Source organism: Mustela putorius, unplaced genomic scaffold (genome assembly GCF_011764305.1).
Source record: "Mustela putorius furo isolate JIRA1106 unplaced genomic scaffold, ASM1176430v1.1 tig00003869_pilon_pilon_pilon, whole genome shotgun sequence".
NCBI classification, from domain to species: Eukaryota; Metazoa; Chordata; class Mammalia; order Carnivora; family Mustelidae; genus Mustela; species Mustela putorius.
This window is the reverse complement of record NW_025422021.1, coordinates 31175554-31190698: the sequence shown is the minus strand read 5'-3', so window position 1 is coordinate 31190698 and position 15145 is coordinate 31175554. Positions and strand designations below refer to the sequence as shown.

Sequence of the window (15145 nt, the reverse complement as noted above, 5' to 3'; positions counted from 1 at the left end):
GACGCAGAGTCACTGTCGGTGGAACCGCTCAGTCTCATCCAGCACGCACTCCATGGTGACAGAGCAGCCATGGGTCCTACGGTGTGGCCAGGGGCCAGCCTCCCCGCTGCCTGCTCAGTGCCCGGCCCACGGGGCTGCGTAGGACAGAAGCAGCGGCAACCAAAGGCCACGGTCAGCACCCAGTGGTGTGACAGCTGCCCTGGGGTGTGCTCCGAGCTGCTGCTTGCCTGGGGCCAGGCATTTCACATGCAGACCCTTGTATCCCACACCCCAGGACTCCCTGAGCCCCCAGGGGCAGCTCAGCAGGCAGCAGGGGCACTGATGATGACAGATGATGTCAGGAACGTTTTCCCATGGCCACTAAGCACTTATCCAGGGACACCATGCTCTTCAGGGACCCCTCAGTGGGATAGGCTCTACACAACACCCATGGGGCAGAGACCCCACCCTGCTACTTGCTTGTGGCCTGGACACCCTGAGCCGGAGCTGCATGGCACCAGGCAGGCCAGGCAGACTGAGATGGCAGGTTCCTGGCCAATCCCTCCCTCCCCCACTGATCTGGAACAAGGCAGGCTGTTGGTGGAAAGGGGAGTATGAGGCCCTCTCTTGGCCTTTCCACAACAGCCTGGCTCTAGTTGTAGATTTAAAACAGAGCACCCCTGGATACCCGGCAGGAGCGGGCTGTTGGCAGAGGGGCAATGGACCTGTGCCACCCACAGACGAGCTCATCGTTTGCTGGAGCACCAAGGGGACAGACAGCCCATACCCTGCCTTCCTGACACTACACTGGGGTTCGGCAGGTGTCAGGCCCATGGGCAAAGCAGTCATTTGTCCTTTTCACATCAGTTATGGAAAACCAGGAGTTAAATTAAAAAAACCAACTGTATCATGGCAGGTGGTGGTCGAGGGGCCCACAGCTGAATGGAGAAGGAAGACCCCCTTGAGTCTGCAGGGAGCTGGCCCAGGAGCAAGGCGGAGGACTTCATGCCCCACCCAGAGCCCTGGTGGATGCACAGGAAGCATGGGACACCCACCCCCGGGGAGCAGGGACTGCCACTGTCCTTAGTATCCAGGCTTAAACCTGACTGGCCCACCTGCCCAGGTGGCCTTTATCTCTGGGACTCCAGAGACAGAGGTCGGATACCTGCCCCTCCGCTGGCTGTCCTCGAAGGCTTCCTCGGCTCCCAATCGGCTCTTGGCCTGAGGAAACGCCTCTCAGGATTGCAACAGCCTCCTCCCGGGTATGTGAACACAGGGCATCTTCCTGTTTGGGAACAAGGCCCACACCCCTCCCTGGCTTCCCTGGGCGGCACATGCACACCCACCTGCCAGAACTGGACATCCAACCCTGGGCCCCAGCTTCTCCCGCCCTCCCACGTGCCATGCCACACATGTGGTGCTGCCTGGAGTGGGTCCTGCCCTGAGGGGCGGAGGGCAGACCATAAACAGCATGACCCATGTGGCATGTGACATGATGGAAGGGCATCCAAGGAGCTCCACACAGTTGAGAGGACTTTCTAGACAGGAGGCTTGGCCATAGCCCTGAGAGGAGAGCAAGCCAAGCTGAAGAAAGGGACAAGCATTAAAGGCAAAGGGAACAGCACATGCAAAGGCACAGATGCACTTGTTAGCCTGGAGTGAATGGTCCGTGTGCCTGGGGGGTGGGGTGCAGCCCCCCAGCTGGGAAGGTTGTCACTGAAGGAAGCAGCCCAGGGCCCATGGGGCTCTAGACAAGGAGCCGGGTTGGCAGCTGAGTGAGGGGGCTGGTCCTTGGGGAGAGTTGGGCCCTGGTTTCTCACAGGCAGGAAGTGCCCATGGTGATCAGCTCTGGTTGGAGGAAGGGTTCACCAGGGCTGGGCCTGGCTGACTCCACACTGTGACTCCAGAGGCCCGGGGTCACACAGATGTCCCCAGACCAGCACCAGGCCCCACAGGCCATGGTGGGGCAGGACTCAAGTCCGCCAGCTCCCTTAGGGGAGCTCTGCCCAGGTGCCCCACACATGGGTCTCTAGCTGGGGAAATTGCCCCGCTTTGTTCCCTGGCCCCTGTGGATTCCTCTGGGTACTTCCTGTACTCCGGGCCCTGGCATGGGCCCACTTCTCCATTCTCCAGGCCCAGCTCCCGTGCCTCCCACTCCCCCTTGACCTCCCCCTGGCAGCCCCCATGAGCTTCTCCTTCCTTCCAGGCTCTCAGCAACCTGGAGGCCATGCAGACCTGGGACTCCTCTGGCCCACCCTCCTCCCTCACCTGTTAGGCTTCTGGTTTTCTTCTTGTTGACACCGCATCAGTGGGAGCAGCCAGCAGAGTCCTGGTCCTGGTCCAAAGCAAGGGCTCTGGAAGGAGGGAAGGAGGGGAGGTAGGGAGGGAGGAAAAGAGGGAGGTTGGAGGAGGGAGGGAGGGGAGGAGGAAGGAGGGAAGGAAGAGGGAGAAGAGGAAGAGGAGGGGAGGAGGAAGGAGGGAGCTCCCACTAGGCCTTGTTATGCTGGGGCAGTTGAGGCTAACGGTCATGGCGTGCATGCCCTTGGCCAGCTAGAACCGCATCTTCCCTGGGGCCGGGGCTGGGCCCTGGGGCTAAGCTGGGCTGCCCTCTGCGTAGCCTGTGGAGCCCATTCCCTCCGCCTGTTTCTTCAGCCATCAGATGGACAGAGCACCACCACTTCCGCAAGGCTGTGGAGGTCCCCAGAGGCCCAGACCATGCCCGTCCAGCCCGGCTAAGGCTCTTCCGGTCCCTGCACCCCTACGCTGCCAGACAAACCCAGACCCAGCAACAAGAGCTGAATGAAGGGATTTTGCTGAGCTGGGGATTGAGCTGTCATGTGGGAAGGTCCCATGCCAGGCCCAGGGGGAGGGTGCTGCCTCCTTGGTGACCATGAAGAATGCTGCAGGAAGCCCTGATGCTCCCCTGGTTACTAAGGCCACGGGGTTGGGGCCCTAAACGCAGGAAGTCCCGTCCCTGCTCCAGCCAGGCCCCCCAAAATGTAAGCAGGTGCTGAGCAGTGAATAGCCAGTTGGGCGCCTCCTTCTCCTGGCTGCTGGCGACACGGTCTTCTCCTCCTTTCCAGGAGAGGAGCAGCTTCTCTGTGCCCATGTCCCTGGCTTGGCTGGGTCTAGCCCCTTTTCCTGCTTCATGACCTGCATTTATTCTACCCACCTGTCAGCTTAACAAATTGGAGACAGCTCTGTAAGCAAGCGTGCCCTTGGTTACGGGATTGAACACCAAACGTGCCCTTGGGAAAGAAGAGGCACAGGGAATACTTATTTCTAGAAGGATGAGGAAGGAACATGTCCCAGTGTGTGTGTGTGTGTGTGTGTGTGTGTGTGTGTGTGTACGCGCGCGCCTATATGCACAGGGCATACGTATTTTCTAAACTGAGCCTTTCCCTTAGCTCGGCAAACTATGGCCCCTGGGCCTAATTGAGCCCACCTTTTGGTCTTATAAATAAAGTTTTATTGGCACTCAGCAACCCCATTGTTGTCACTTTTGCACTACCACAGCAGGACCGAGGAGCTCTGCCAAGCCAGAAATAGCTGCTCACTCACTGGTCCTTTAAAAAAAACCTTTGGGGTCCCCTGAGCCCGGCAGGATACATTTGGCTGGGGCTGGGCACCTGACAGCTGAGAGGAGCTGGGGAGGGGGCGGGGAGGGCAGAGGGCAATGCGCCAAGCTCTGTTTCTCATTGACTGGACTCCGGAGGCTCCTCCTCCCTAGCAAGGGTTCAACACCCCGCCTGTCAGGCCCTGACATGCGGGAAAGACGTCGATAACGGGTCAGGTCACCACGGCAAACAACGAAAGTCCAAAGCTCTAGTGGGAGCCCATCGACTGGCCTCGCCTCCAGACACCAGCTCGAGGTGCCCTGGGACATGTTCCGAGCACTGGTCAGGGCCACTGCGGCACTGGGGCCCCAGGCAGCAGGCCGGGTGCGCACCATGGCCTCCCACCAGCTGCTGGTGCCCCCACCGAAGGCCCTGCTCAAGCCCCTGTCCATCCCCAACCGGCTTCTACTGGGGCCCGGCCCTTCAAACTTGGCCCCGCGCGTGCTGGCGGCTGGGGGGCTGCAGATGATCGGACACATGCACAAGGAGATGTTCCAGGTAGGCCGAGCAGGGGACAGCGGCCAGTCCCTAAGCCTCCTCCTCAGCTGGGCGAGGGAGGGGAGGAGGGCCTGACCCATGTCCCCTCTGTCCCCAGATAATGGACGAGATCAAGCAGGGCATCCAGTACGTGTTCCAGACCAAGAACCCCCTCACGCTGGCCATTAGCGGCTCAGGGCACTGTGCCCTGGAGGCCGCCCTCTTCAACCTCCTGGAGCCGGGGGACTCCTTCCTGGTCGGGGCCAACGGCATCTGGGGGCAGCGGGCTGCGGACATCGGGGAGCGCATTGGTAACATGTGGGGCACAGGGTGCGGTGTGGGTCCTTGCCTCCCCCTTCCTCACGACCTCCAGCCTGCCTCCCAGGTGAAGCTGGCAGACCCAGCCCACCCACCCCACTGAGCCATCGTGGCCCCTCCCCAGGCGTGCCCATCCCCCTCATGCCTCCACCTCCCAGCGGGCCAGCGGCTGCCTTCTCCTAGCGGGCATCGGAGTGCCTGAGAGACTCCCACCTCCCAGGCTCCCAGAGCTTGAGGACAGCGGTTTCCAGAGCCCGCGGGGAGACAGCGCTGGGGGAAGCTATGGATTTCAGCACAAATCTGAGAGCCCCTGCAGCTCTCCCGGGCTCCCAGGCATTACCTCCACCCTGTGACAGGACAAGGTGCCAGAGGCTGAAATCCCCTCCCAGTACCAATATCTCGGAAACAACCCTGTTTCTGGAGCAGCGCGGACAAGGTTTTCATCTCCCAAGTACAATGTTCTGGAGAGACAAGAATCAAAAGCAGGAGTGTGCCGTGGGTTTAATGATTGACCTCGGTGTTTGGAAGCATCTCGCAGCTCCTGCATGGTCAGCTCCACACATGGCTGCACTCAGTCCTCATTAATGGACAACCCCCAGTGGCCCAAGGGGTCCCCACCTTTCACCTGGTCCCCTGAGTGTACACACTGGCTTTCAGAGGGAGGTGTCAAGGGGCAGAGGCCGGGCCCTGGTAGGCTCAGCACCGTGCTCCAGAGGCTCTGCCCACAGCCCGCACCTCGGCCTTGGGATTCCCCATGGGGTTGGGGGTCCTGGGACCTCCTCCTGCCCACCTATGGCTCTCTGGGGGTTGGCTATGTGGGGGGGGCACTGTGGGGGTTGCGAGGGTCCAAGAGAGGGAGCAGGGGCCTGCCTTCCCAGAGCCCCCACTCACCCATTCCTCCTCCATTCGGTCCCCAAATATTGCTGGGAAGGCACGGGGTCCCCGGGCCTGTGCAAATGCCTGCTTGCTTCCTGGGTGAGGAGCCTGGCTGGTCTCGGGGAGGCTCACCCCAGGAAGAGGCAGTACAGCTGGCCCCACACGCTCACACCCACCTTCCACTTCCCTCTGGCTTCTTCTTTGGGCCGGGGTGGGTGGGTTCCTGCACACACAGGGCCTGCTGCCTCAGCACAGACCCTGTCTCCAATACTGGGGGGCTGGGCACTCGCCACTCACTCTGCCCTTGCCCTCCCCCAGGAGCCCGAGTGCACCCAATGATCAAGGACCCTGGAGGCCACTACACACTGCAGGAGCTGGAAGAGGTGGGGCCCCAGGGAGGAGAGGGGCCAGCCCACAAAGGGGGCTCAGGGCTAGGACACCAGGGCTGGTGGCAGACCCTCAGCTCTTCCCAGCACCGGGGGACCAGGACAGGAGGAGCACTCCAGTACTTGGGAGCCGGTGGAAAGGGATAGGGATGGTTCTGCCTGGCAGGGAAACTGAGTCAGGATCCTGGTCCTGTGGGCTGAAGGCAGGATATGGCGGGCAGGACATGCCCTGATGCTTAGGACATCCCTTCAGGAAAGGTCCATCCCAAACAGCTAAGACCCTGGGGACTCAGCGGACCTCCCAGCAGCCTCAACAGGACGAGGTGGGAGACTGGTGCCATTCTTCCTTGGTCTCTGGAAGAAAGTCCTTGTCTTCCTGGACAAGCCCATCTCCCCAGAGCCCAGGCTCTGGCTCAGCTCAGGGAGGGACACAGATAGGGGACGAGGCTTGCTGGCGATGCCCAGATCTCTACCGTCCATGGGGAGGAAAGGAGAGTGTGGGGGGTAGATTCTGACATGCCGTCCCCAGCAAAAATCTTTCTGGGCCCAGAGGGAGTCCAAGCCTGCTGGCTCTGCCCATGACAGTCACCTCTGTCCCTCGCAGGGCCTGGCCCGGCACAAGCCAGTGCTGCTGTTTCTGACCCAGGGGGAGTCATCCAGCGGTGTGCTGCAGCCCCTCGACGGTTATGGGGAGCTCTGCCACAGGTAAGCCTGTCCACGGTGCTGGGGGCAGAGCCAAGCGCGTGGGAGTCCGCTGGGGCTGAGACCGCTGGCAGGTCCCTCCAGTCTGGGGGGCAGCAGACAAGACCCAGATCCCATTCTGATCTTCTACACCCTCTCCAGCCTCTGTCACAGGGCATAAGGCCCCTCGGGGGTCCTCTGCCCACCAGAGAGGAGGACCCAGGTGCTCCAGGCCAGGTGTGCCCTCTGCGAGCCAGTCCCCGTGGCTGGGAAGGGCTTGAGACTGCCTCTGCTCCCTGGGTCCCAGGAGCTGCTGGGCCTGCCCCAACCTTGTCCTGAGATCCGAGGGCCCCAGAGCGGCCTCCTACCTCCACTGCCTTCCTGCAGCCTCCCCACCCCTGCTTGGGATGGGCAGGACCTACGGTGTCGTCAGGTGGGACCGGCAGGCCCATCCCAGAGAGTTGACCACAGGGTGCAAGAAGAGAAGCTCTACTCAGCCAGACAGGATTGCCCTGGCAGGGCTGCTGTGCACCCTGGGGGAGAGGGGGCTACCTGGCACCACCCCAGCCAGGACAGCCTATACCCTAGGGTCTTGTCTAGTAAACCAAGCTTGGGCTATCACCCCCCAGGACATCCACCTGTTCCCTCTGCGCCCAACGTGGGGCTCAAACTCATGACCCCAAGGTCAAGAGTTGCACGTTCCACCGACTGAGATGGCCAGGCGGCCTCATGCCATTTTTTTTTTTTTTAATTCCTGAGAAAACATGGAAATGGAGGAGAGTAAAAGCTTTCAGCTGTTTCTGAACCTTGTCCTCCCTGGGTGTCCTTCCTGGCAGAAGGAAAGCCCAGCCTCGTGTGCTCTGGTCCCCCGGCCCCACTCAGAGCCCCAGCGGTCCGGCAGGACCACAGTTCAGTGGGGTGGCCCTCAAACACACCTGAGTGGGGGGCCCTATGTGCAGGCCAGCCGGGCCCGCCACACTCCCCGGGGTCCCCTCATGGACACCTGCTCCACCCCTCTGCTCACCCTGGCTCCCACACAGAGCTGGTCCTGGGGGTCTGGCAATCCAGGAGGGTGTACCCTGGAGGAGGCCAAAGGCTGCTGAGCTTTCTTGCTGGCCTTCTGGGGGTCTTCGAGGCCCCTCCCAAAACCCCAGAGTCCGAAATGTCCCGGGCTTCACTCTGCTGCCTTGCACGCCCAGGTACAACTGCCTGCTCCTGGTCGACTCAGTGGCATCCCTGGGTGGGGCCCCCATCTACATGGACCAGCAAGGTAAGCCACGTACCTGTACCACTGCTGCTTGGGGCCCCTCTGTGCCCGCAAGCTCGTCGTCAGCCCACACTGTGGGTTAGGGCCCCGGGAAACTTCATCTTCTCCCCCTCCACCAGCTAATCAACACCCCATTGTTTCCGCTGGGCTGTCAGGCCCCGATGTGGGGAGCAAGTGGGAGGGAGAAGCCCCTCCAGCATCTGGAGAGGTGCTCAGAGCCCCTCAGGTGTGCGTGGGAGAAGTGACAGGGTGCCTGTCAGCCAGGCTGGGCCTCAGTTTCCCCATCGGCCGGCACCCCACCAGTGCGTCATGTGCAGCCAGAACTCTTTGCAGAGAAGCCTTCTAGGCCCAGCATTTCCCCCCAGAGGAAAGTCCTGATCCACATGGGTGGTGCCTGTCTTCGGCCACCCACCCAGCTTGGTCAGCCACACTTCCCCCAGAACCATCTCCATCAGGGAGCTCCAGGCAGGCGAGGGCGAGATTTCTGGGCTGACCCTCAGATCACTGCTCTGCAAGGAAGGGCTCAGGAAGGGGGCCCTGGGGACGCAGTGCAGGAGGCAGGGCTGTCCGGGATGCCCACACTGTGCCCCCCAGGCCAGACAGCCCACCGTAGGAGAGAGGAGGCTCCAGCCCAGGTCCCCAGAGAAGCCGGGGTGAACCCAGGACACGCTCCATACTTCTGCCCTAACCCTCCAGCCCATCCTCAGCGGAGGCTGCGGACCTCAGTTTCAGGCCAGTGAGCTTTAGTCATGTCTTTTGGCATGTCTGTCCGTCAGTGTCATCTGACTCCCTGAACGTACCACAGCTCCCCCTCTCCAGGTGGCAGACCTTTGGGTTCTTTCCAGCATTGCACTTTCAGGAGTAAACCATAGACAGTGCTGGCTGTCCATGTGAGCCAGTAGCCCACATCAGTCCTCAGTTGTCCCTGCCAGGCCACGCGATGCTCAGACTCACAGCCTCTCACATCAAATTCGGTTTTCGCAGAAGTCAGAAGGCTCTTACTTTGAGATGGAGCAAGAAAACCTGTTTCCCCATCCCCTTGGCCACCCCCACATGCCCACTCACCCCTGACGCCACCTGCGTGGGCTTCTCCTCTACCCAGTCCACTGTCAACAGGCGGCCTAAAATTTAACTCCATCTCCCTGGACACAGCGTCGGGTCGCAGAGGTCAAGGGCTGAGTCCGACAAGACCGTCCACCTTGCTTCAGACGGCACCTGCAATGAGCCCGCCCTGGGTGGAGCTCGACCCCCCAGGAGCACGCGCCCCTCCTCTCCACAGGCATTGACGTCCTGTACTCAGGCTCCCAGAAGGTCCTGAACTCGCCTCCAGGGACTTCGCTCCTCTCCTTCAGTGAAAAAGCCAAGTGAGTGACCCCGGGACCTCCCACCTGGGGCTGGATGAGCAGTGAGGCCGTTGGCCCCTGAGGAGGGAAGATCAGAACAAGGGAGGGAGGGCTTCCTTGGGCCATGCTCAGACACACCGCTGCTCCCTGCCCAGCTGGGACAGGTGCACGCCCTGGACGGGTGCAATGAAGCTCTGAGCTCACAGGGCAATGGGTAGCCGGGGCACAGTGAGGATCACGGGTATGAGCCTAGTAGCCTCAGAAGATTCTCATCATGGTGTGTGAGGATGCAGGGCCTGGCGTTCTAGAAGCTCCCCAGTTTCAAGCCAAGGACTGGGAGCTCCGTGGCCATGCCCTGTGCCCCCCCACCCCCAGCTCGGCATCCAGGAGCTGATGCTTCATGGGGTGGGCATGTACCCGCTTTGTCCGACAGCCCCAGTGTCTCCCACATCCCCAGTGTCCAGACCCTGAGCCAGGTCGGTCAGGGACAGGGGATTGGCCCCAGAAGATGACTACCGTAGGCAGCCCTCGACCATTTACCAGCTCAGAGACTATCTTAGATGTGGTCAAGGGTTGCACATGGGTGTGGGAAGACTGAGCTGCCTGTGGGAGGACCACGGAGGTGGCTGGGTTTGAGAGCGGGGCTCAGAGCTCAGCTAGAGGCCCATCTGTTCACACCTATTTGGATAATTGATGTATTTAAGGCTTTGAGGCCTGCTGCATTACCAGAGGGCCTGAGAGCTGAAGTCCCCAGCTGTGCCTGGCCCAGGAAGGCGCAGAGTCTGGGGAGGCACAGAGTCCCCCTGGGCCAGAGCACAACCACAGGGGTCCTGGGGGGCCCTGCACCTCTGGCTCACTTCTGCAAAATAGGAGAGTCTGACAGGACTGCTCCCAGCGCTCCATCCAGACAGGCATGCACTCAGGCTGGTCCTTCCTTCCCAGAAATAAGATCTACAGTCGGAAGACGAAGCCTGTCTCCTTCTACCTGGACATGAAGTGGCTTGCCAACATCTGGGGCTGTGATGACCAACCCAGGATGTGAGGACCGCGGCAGGGCGCATTTCTGGTGGCCCCTCACCACCCAGCCTCTCACCTGTTGTTCACACCCGCCTCTAAACCCAGACCCCAGCTGGAGCCCCAGAATTCACCAGGGTCAGGCCAGCGATGCTGCTGGGCCTGGGGGCTCAGGTCCAGCAGCACGACCCCCATCACCTTCCACCAGGCCCTCTCCTCTCAGAGTCCCTGTGAACCTCTGGGCCCTTTGGACCTGGCCCAGCCACATCTTCCCATTCCTGGGTGTCAGTTTACCCACCTCTCAAAAAGAGGAGCTGAGCTGAGGGCTCCTTGTGAAGAGACTTTAGCTACAACCCAAGATCCCTTATGACACACGTGGGGCTGAGGGGCACCAGGAACTGTGCCGTACTCTGGGGCCACTGGGGCTAAGAAAGGCCAGGTGGAGGGGGAGCCAGTCCTAGGCGATCTGGCCAGGGTCCTTGCTCTGAGCCTTGCTCTTCCCAGACCCAGCTGTTACTCTAGCTCGGAGTCTGTCATGCCCAAAACTGGGCAGCAGCCCCCGGGAAGCAGGCTGGGCCCATTGTCAGAGAGCCTGACTTGTCCCCCGCCCAGTGACAGGGGACCAAGCACCGTCCTATCTTCCAGATACCATCACACCACCCCAGTCATCAGCCTGTTCAGCCTGAGAGAGAGCCTGGCCCTCATCGCAGAACAGGTGAGGGGGGCACAGGGCAGAGAGCAGTGTGGAGCAGGGGCAGGGGCGGGACCTTGGGGCAGCAGCTTCCAGGAGCCCCTGTGATGAGGCTGGCTGCCCCAGGGAGGCCCCTTCTCTGGACCCCCAAGCCCTTCTGAGGAAACAGATGGGAGGGCTTCCTGCGGAGAAGCAAGGGTTGAGTGTATGGTGAAGCAGAGAGAAGAGCTTCGCAGGACAGTGGCTCTGAGCTGGACAGGTCGGGCTCCGAGAAGGAGCCCTGGGAGAGGGGCGGGAGGGCTGGCTGCGAGCAGAGGGGGCCGAGGAGGACAGAGCCCTGGGGTCAGACGCAGTGACGGGGCAGGTAGGGACGATCGTTTGCCCCCTGGGCTGCTTAGTGAGGTGCTCCATGAGGGCCCAGCTGAGCATGAGGGGCTTTGAGGGACTGGAGTTGGCTGCTGGTCCTGAGTGTCAGAGGGACTGACTCCAGCAGGCTTGGCGCTGTCCTAGAGCCACTGCCAGCTCCTGGGGTGGGGCAGGGGCGGAGCAGGGACAGGCATGTGTGACTGGGGGTGGAGGGGTGGGGGTGGGTGGTGACTTTGTCCAGTGCCACGACCACACTCTCATGGCCCCAGGTGTATTGGCTCTGCAGGACACAGGACAGAAGACACTGCCCCCAGCACAAAGGCCTTTCTCATCCAATATCTCCCAGGGGCCACGGCCTGCCACCAGCCCAGGAGCGGGAATGAGCACTGGAGCTGTGGCGGGCCTCATGCCGAGGTCTGCCCTTCTGGGTCTGCTCATAGAGCTGTACCCCGGGGCTGGGCGAGGAGAAGTTGAGGTGTTCTGGAAGCTGGGTTGTCCCTACACCCAGGCTAGCCAAGGGCTCGGGGGTGTATGGCTGAGATGGACTAGGGATTATGGGGGTCCATGTACTGGGAAGACAGGATACAGTGGGGAGCTTGGAAGCCCCTTCCTGCCCCATGGCCACTTCCACACCCACAGCAAGGGGCTCCCACCTCACATTGTCCAGGAGCTGCAAGGTCCGTCCACTGGCCAGGCCCCTCCCAAGTCCCCCAGACCCAGACTATGTCCACCCCTGAGGTGGCTCCAGGTCTGGTCACTGGGGCAGAACCAGGGCCACCAGACTGGGGACTCAGGGGGTCTCAATGGGGATCGGAGTCCAGGCCAAGCGAGGGGCCCAGGAGCCCCCTCTGGTCTGAAGCTGCCCTCCCACCCCCCAGTCATGGATGACAGCCAGTTTCTTCCACTCTCACCACCGAGGGAGATGTCCCCCCCCACCCTCCCCGGCCCTACCCACTGGGTACCCTCTGCCCTCCCAGGGCCTGGAGAGCAGCTGGCGGCAGCACCGGGAGGTCACTGCATACCTACACGAGCGCCTGCAGGGACTGGGTCTGCAGCTCTTCGTGAAGGATCCAGTAAGGAGGGCGGAGGGCAGAGGGCAGAGGGCGGAGGGCAGGGGGTGTGGGGGGGAGGGGAGAGCTTCTGCCCAGTCCCTGCTGAATGGACACAGCATCCTGTGGTCACCCAGGCAGTCACTGTCACAGCCACAGCTCCCTGACCTCTGGATTTTAGAACACTTTGACGGCCCTGAGAGCCTCCTTGAAGTAGTTGTGGGTGATCTCTGAGCCAGAACACGCCCCTCGGCCTCCAGAGCCCTGGCAGTCCCCAGGCGGGGGTGGGGTGGGTAGGGTCACCAGCCAGTCAGCCCAGGCTTCTTAGGAAATTGAAGCTCCTTAGCCCCAGGGAGGTCGTGACCTGTCGGAGGGAACAGACACACGGACACACCCAGCGTGCTCGGGCTGCTGGGGAGGTGGTGACCTCACTGTCCTCGGGCTCCTGCTCCCCCACTCCCTGCCCATCCCCATCTCTGCCCGGCCCCTCCAGACCCTGAGACAAGGGCTGGTTTGGCCAGATCCACTGGTGCTGGCCACATGCCGTGGGGAAGGTGGCTGAGTCAGGCATATCCTGCAGGCCATCCGGCTACCCACTGTCACCACGGTGGCTGCACCCGCTGGCTATAATTGGAGAGACATCGTCAACTATGTCATGGACCATTTTGACATCGAGATCACGGGCGGCCTTGGGCCCTCACTGGGGAAGGTAAGGCGACAGCGGCTGCTTGCCACCTGCCACAGAAGCTGCCTTCCCCACCCCCCACATGGAGCACAGTGCACACCAGGCCCCAGCTGAGGCTGGCAGTCATGGGGTCCCTAGGGGGAATCCGGGCAGAGGGACAGCTCCTGCCCCCTTTCACCCCAGCTCAGTGATGTCGTGGGGTGCAGCACTCCCAATCCCACACAGAATGGCCTTCTGCTGCTGCGGGTGGACCGACCAGGCTAGAGGCCCCGGGCCTGGGTCCAGCTGTGCCCTCCAAGCAGGCAATCCTGAGTGCTCATTAACTGACCACCATCCTGGCCACTCCTCCTGAGCTCTGCATGGCCAAAGGGCCAGGGGCTCATTGTGTGACTGGGACAGGGGCATCCCCGCTGGAGGACCTGGTTCAGGGCCTGCCTGACATCTGCATGTCCTGCCCCTACAACAGGTGCTTCGCATCGGCCTGCTGGGCTGCAATGCCACCCGGGAGAATGTGGACCGTGTCATCCACGCCCTGCAGGAGGCCCTGAAGCACTGCCCTCGAAGCAAGATGTGACCTGGAGGCCCATCCTCCCAGAGGGGTGGGGATGGGAGACCCGGAGCACACAGACCTCGCCACATGGCCTGGCCACAGAGGCGAGGCACACGGGAGCCCCAGACGTCCTTCTCCTCTCCAAGGGGCACCTCCCGGAAGGGGACTATGTGGGCTCAGGTCCCACAGTACCTCCCATGAGAGACACAGCCCCCAGGTCCCTGGCCCACCCAGAATACTCAATAAAGAATCACTAGGCACCATCCTCACTGCATGGAGGGTGGGTGGCAGAGATATCTGGCAGGGAGTCACCATGGCTGCCAAAGGCTCCTTGGCTTGGGGATTGCTGGGGGACAGAGCCTTGCCTGGGGCCCCCCCGGGGCTGGAAGACAGATTGGGGACCTGTCACTGTACACCGTAGCCCCAGATCTCACACCTTCCAAGGACAACTGCACATATGCCTCCCGGGCTGACTCGTGACTCGAGTCACACATGTTATGGCACCATCACACCCCAGGCACAGGGCCAGGACAAAAGCCGGGAGGGCTAAAGGTCACGACACATGCGTGTAGGTTGGCAGGTGCCAGAAGTCTGGGGGCCTCAGCTGGACAGCCAAGGTGGCCCCCGGCCCAGCCCCTCACCCCCTCAGCTTGGCCCCTCTGGTCCTCTGTCCCTTAACTGCTCCTTCACTTGGGGTTTCTGCCTGTGCCCGGCTCCCTTCCTCCCCCTTTCTAGGAATCTCAGAATACACCTTGGCCCAGTCACAGCCACAGCCATACTCCAACTCCTCACCGTCCTAAGATCCCCAGGTCGGGGGCCAGGCAGGGCCTCTCCCAGGTTGAGGAAGACATCCAGAGCCCAGTGGGCCCCGTGTCTTTGTGCAGGACCTGGGTTGGCCTGGCTCGGCCCCCATCACTCACACAGGTGCAGGCCGGGCACAGTTGTGTGCGCTGGGGAGACCCTTGAGCCAATATACGCGACCCACCCCGTGTGCCCGTGAGCACAGAGGTGCAGGAGCAGAGAGGGCCCGAGGGTCTGAAACCCCCAAGTCGAAGACTGGGTGGAGGGCGGCTCTTCCAGAGAGAACCGGACAGGGCCCTGTGGGCCACCTTCGTGCTGATAGCAGCCCTGTCCGGGTTGGCTCTTCCTGAGCAGACATGGGGAGGAGAATCCAGCGCAGTTCCCCTGTGTCCCCACCAGGCAGCGTCCCCTACCCCCATCTGATTAGGCCAGTCCTACAGGTGTTTGCGTGTCATATCCACAGAGTCACTCAGCACATTCTCTCGTGTGTCTGCTGCTTCTGTGTGGCACTGACAGTCACACATGCTGCTGCGGGACGCAGGGACACGTTTTGTCTCCCTTCCGGGGCTGTTCCATGGTCCTGGCATCTGTTGGTCACCTGCTTTAATGGACCTACTTGTGCACCGCCTGGAGCGTCCTGGGGTGGCACAGGAGGTCCGGCTCTAGCGCTAGAAGATGCCACGACGCTCCCTGGGGCTTGTGATCCTTGCCATCCCCACCGGCCGTGCCCGCGAGTCCCAGCGGCTCCGTCCCCGCCGACACCTGGGGTGTCTTCTTTTCTAGCGGGGGTGAGATTGTGTCTGATCTGGTATTAAGTCGCATTCCTCTGATGCATCATGACATGGACCATCTTTCCGGGTGGGGACTGGCCATCTGTAGGTCTTTTCTGACTTGTTGGCCTAAGTATTTTGCTCCTTTTACTTGATTTTCATCTTTTCATTGTAAACGTATGGCCATGATTTTCTAAGTCCCGGCACTGCGCGTGATGCGTATTTTCCCCTATTCCCCCGCTTACCTAGTCATTTTCTCTCCTTTTTTTTTTTTT

At 61.5% G+C, this 15145-nt stretch overlaps 1 protein-coding gene across 1 annotated transcript; it reads left to right on the top strand.

Annotated features, from left to right (window-relative positions):
• Positions 1 to 3728: 3728 nt before the first annotated feature.
• Positions 3729 to 13564, top strand: AGXT (alanine--glyoxylate and serine--pyruvate aminotransferase). Its single transcript, XM_004743765.3, has 11 exons — positions 3729 to 4094; positions 4192 to 4384; positions 5586 to 5650; positions 6258 to 6358; positions 7534 to 7604; positions 8881 to 8965; positions 9887 to 9982; positions 10604 to 10673; positions 11993 to 12088; positions 12645 to 12773; positions 13216 to 13564. The coding sequence occupies exons 1-11, from the start codon at positions 3864 to 3866 to the stop codon at positions 13321 to 13323; spliced, it is 1245 nt and encodes a 414-aa protein (XP_004743822.1). The 5' UTR covers positions 3729 to 3863; the 3' UTR covers positions 13324 to 13564.
• The last annotated feature ends 1581 nt before the right edge of the window (positions 13565 to 15145 follow it).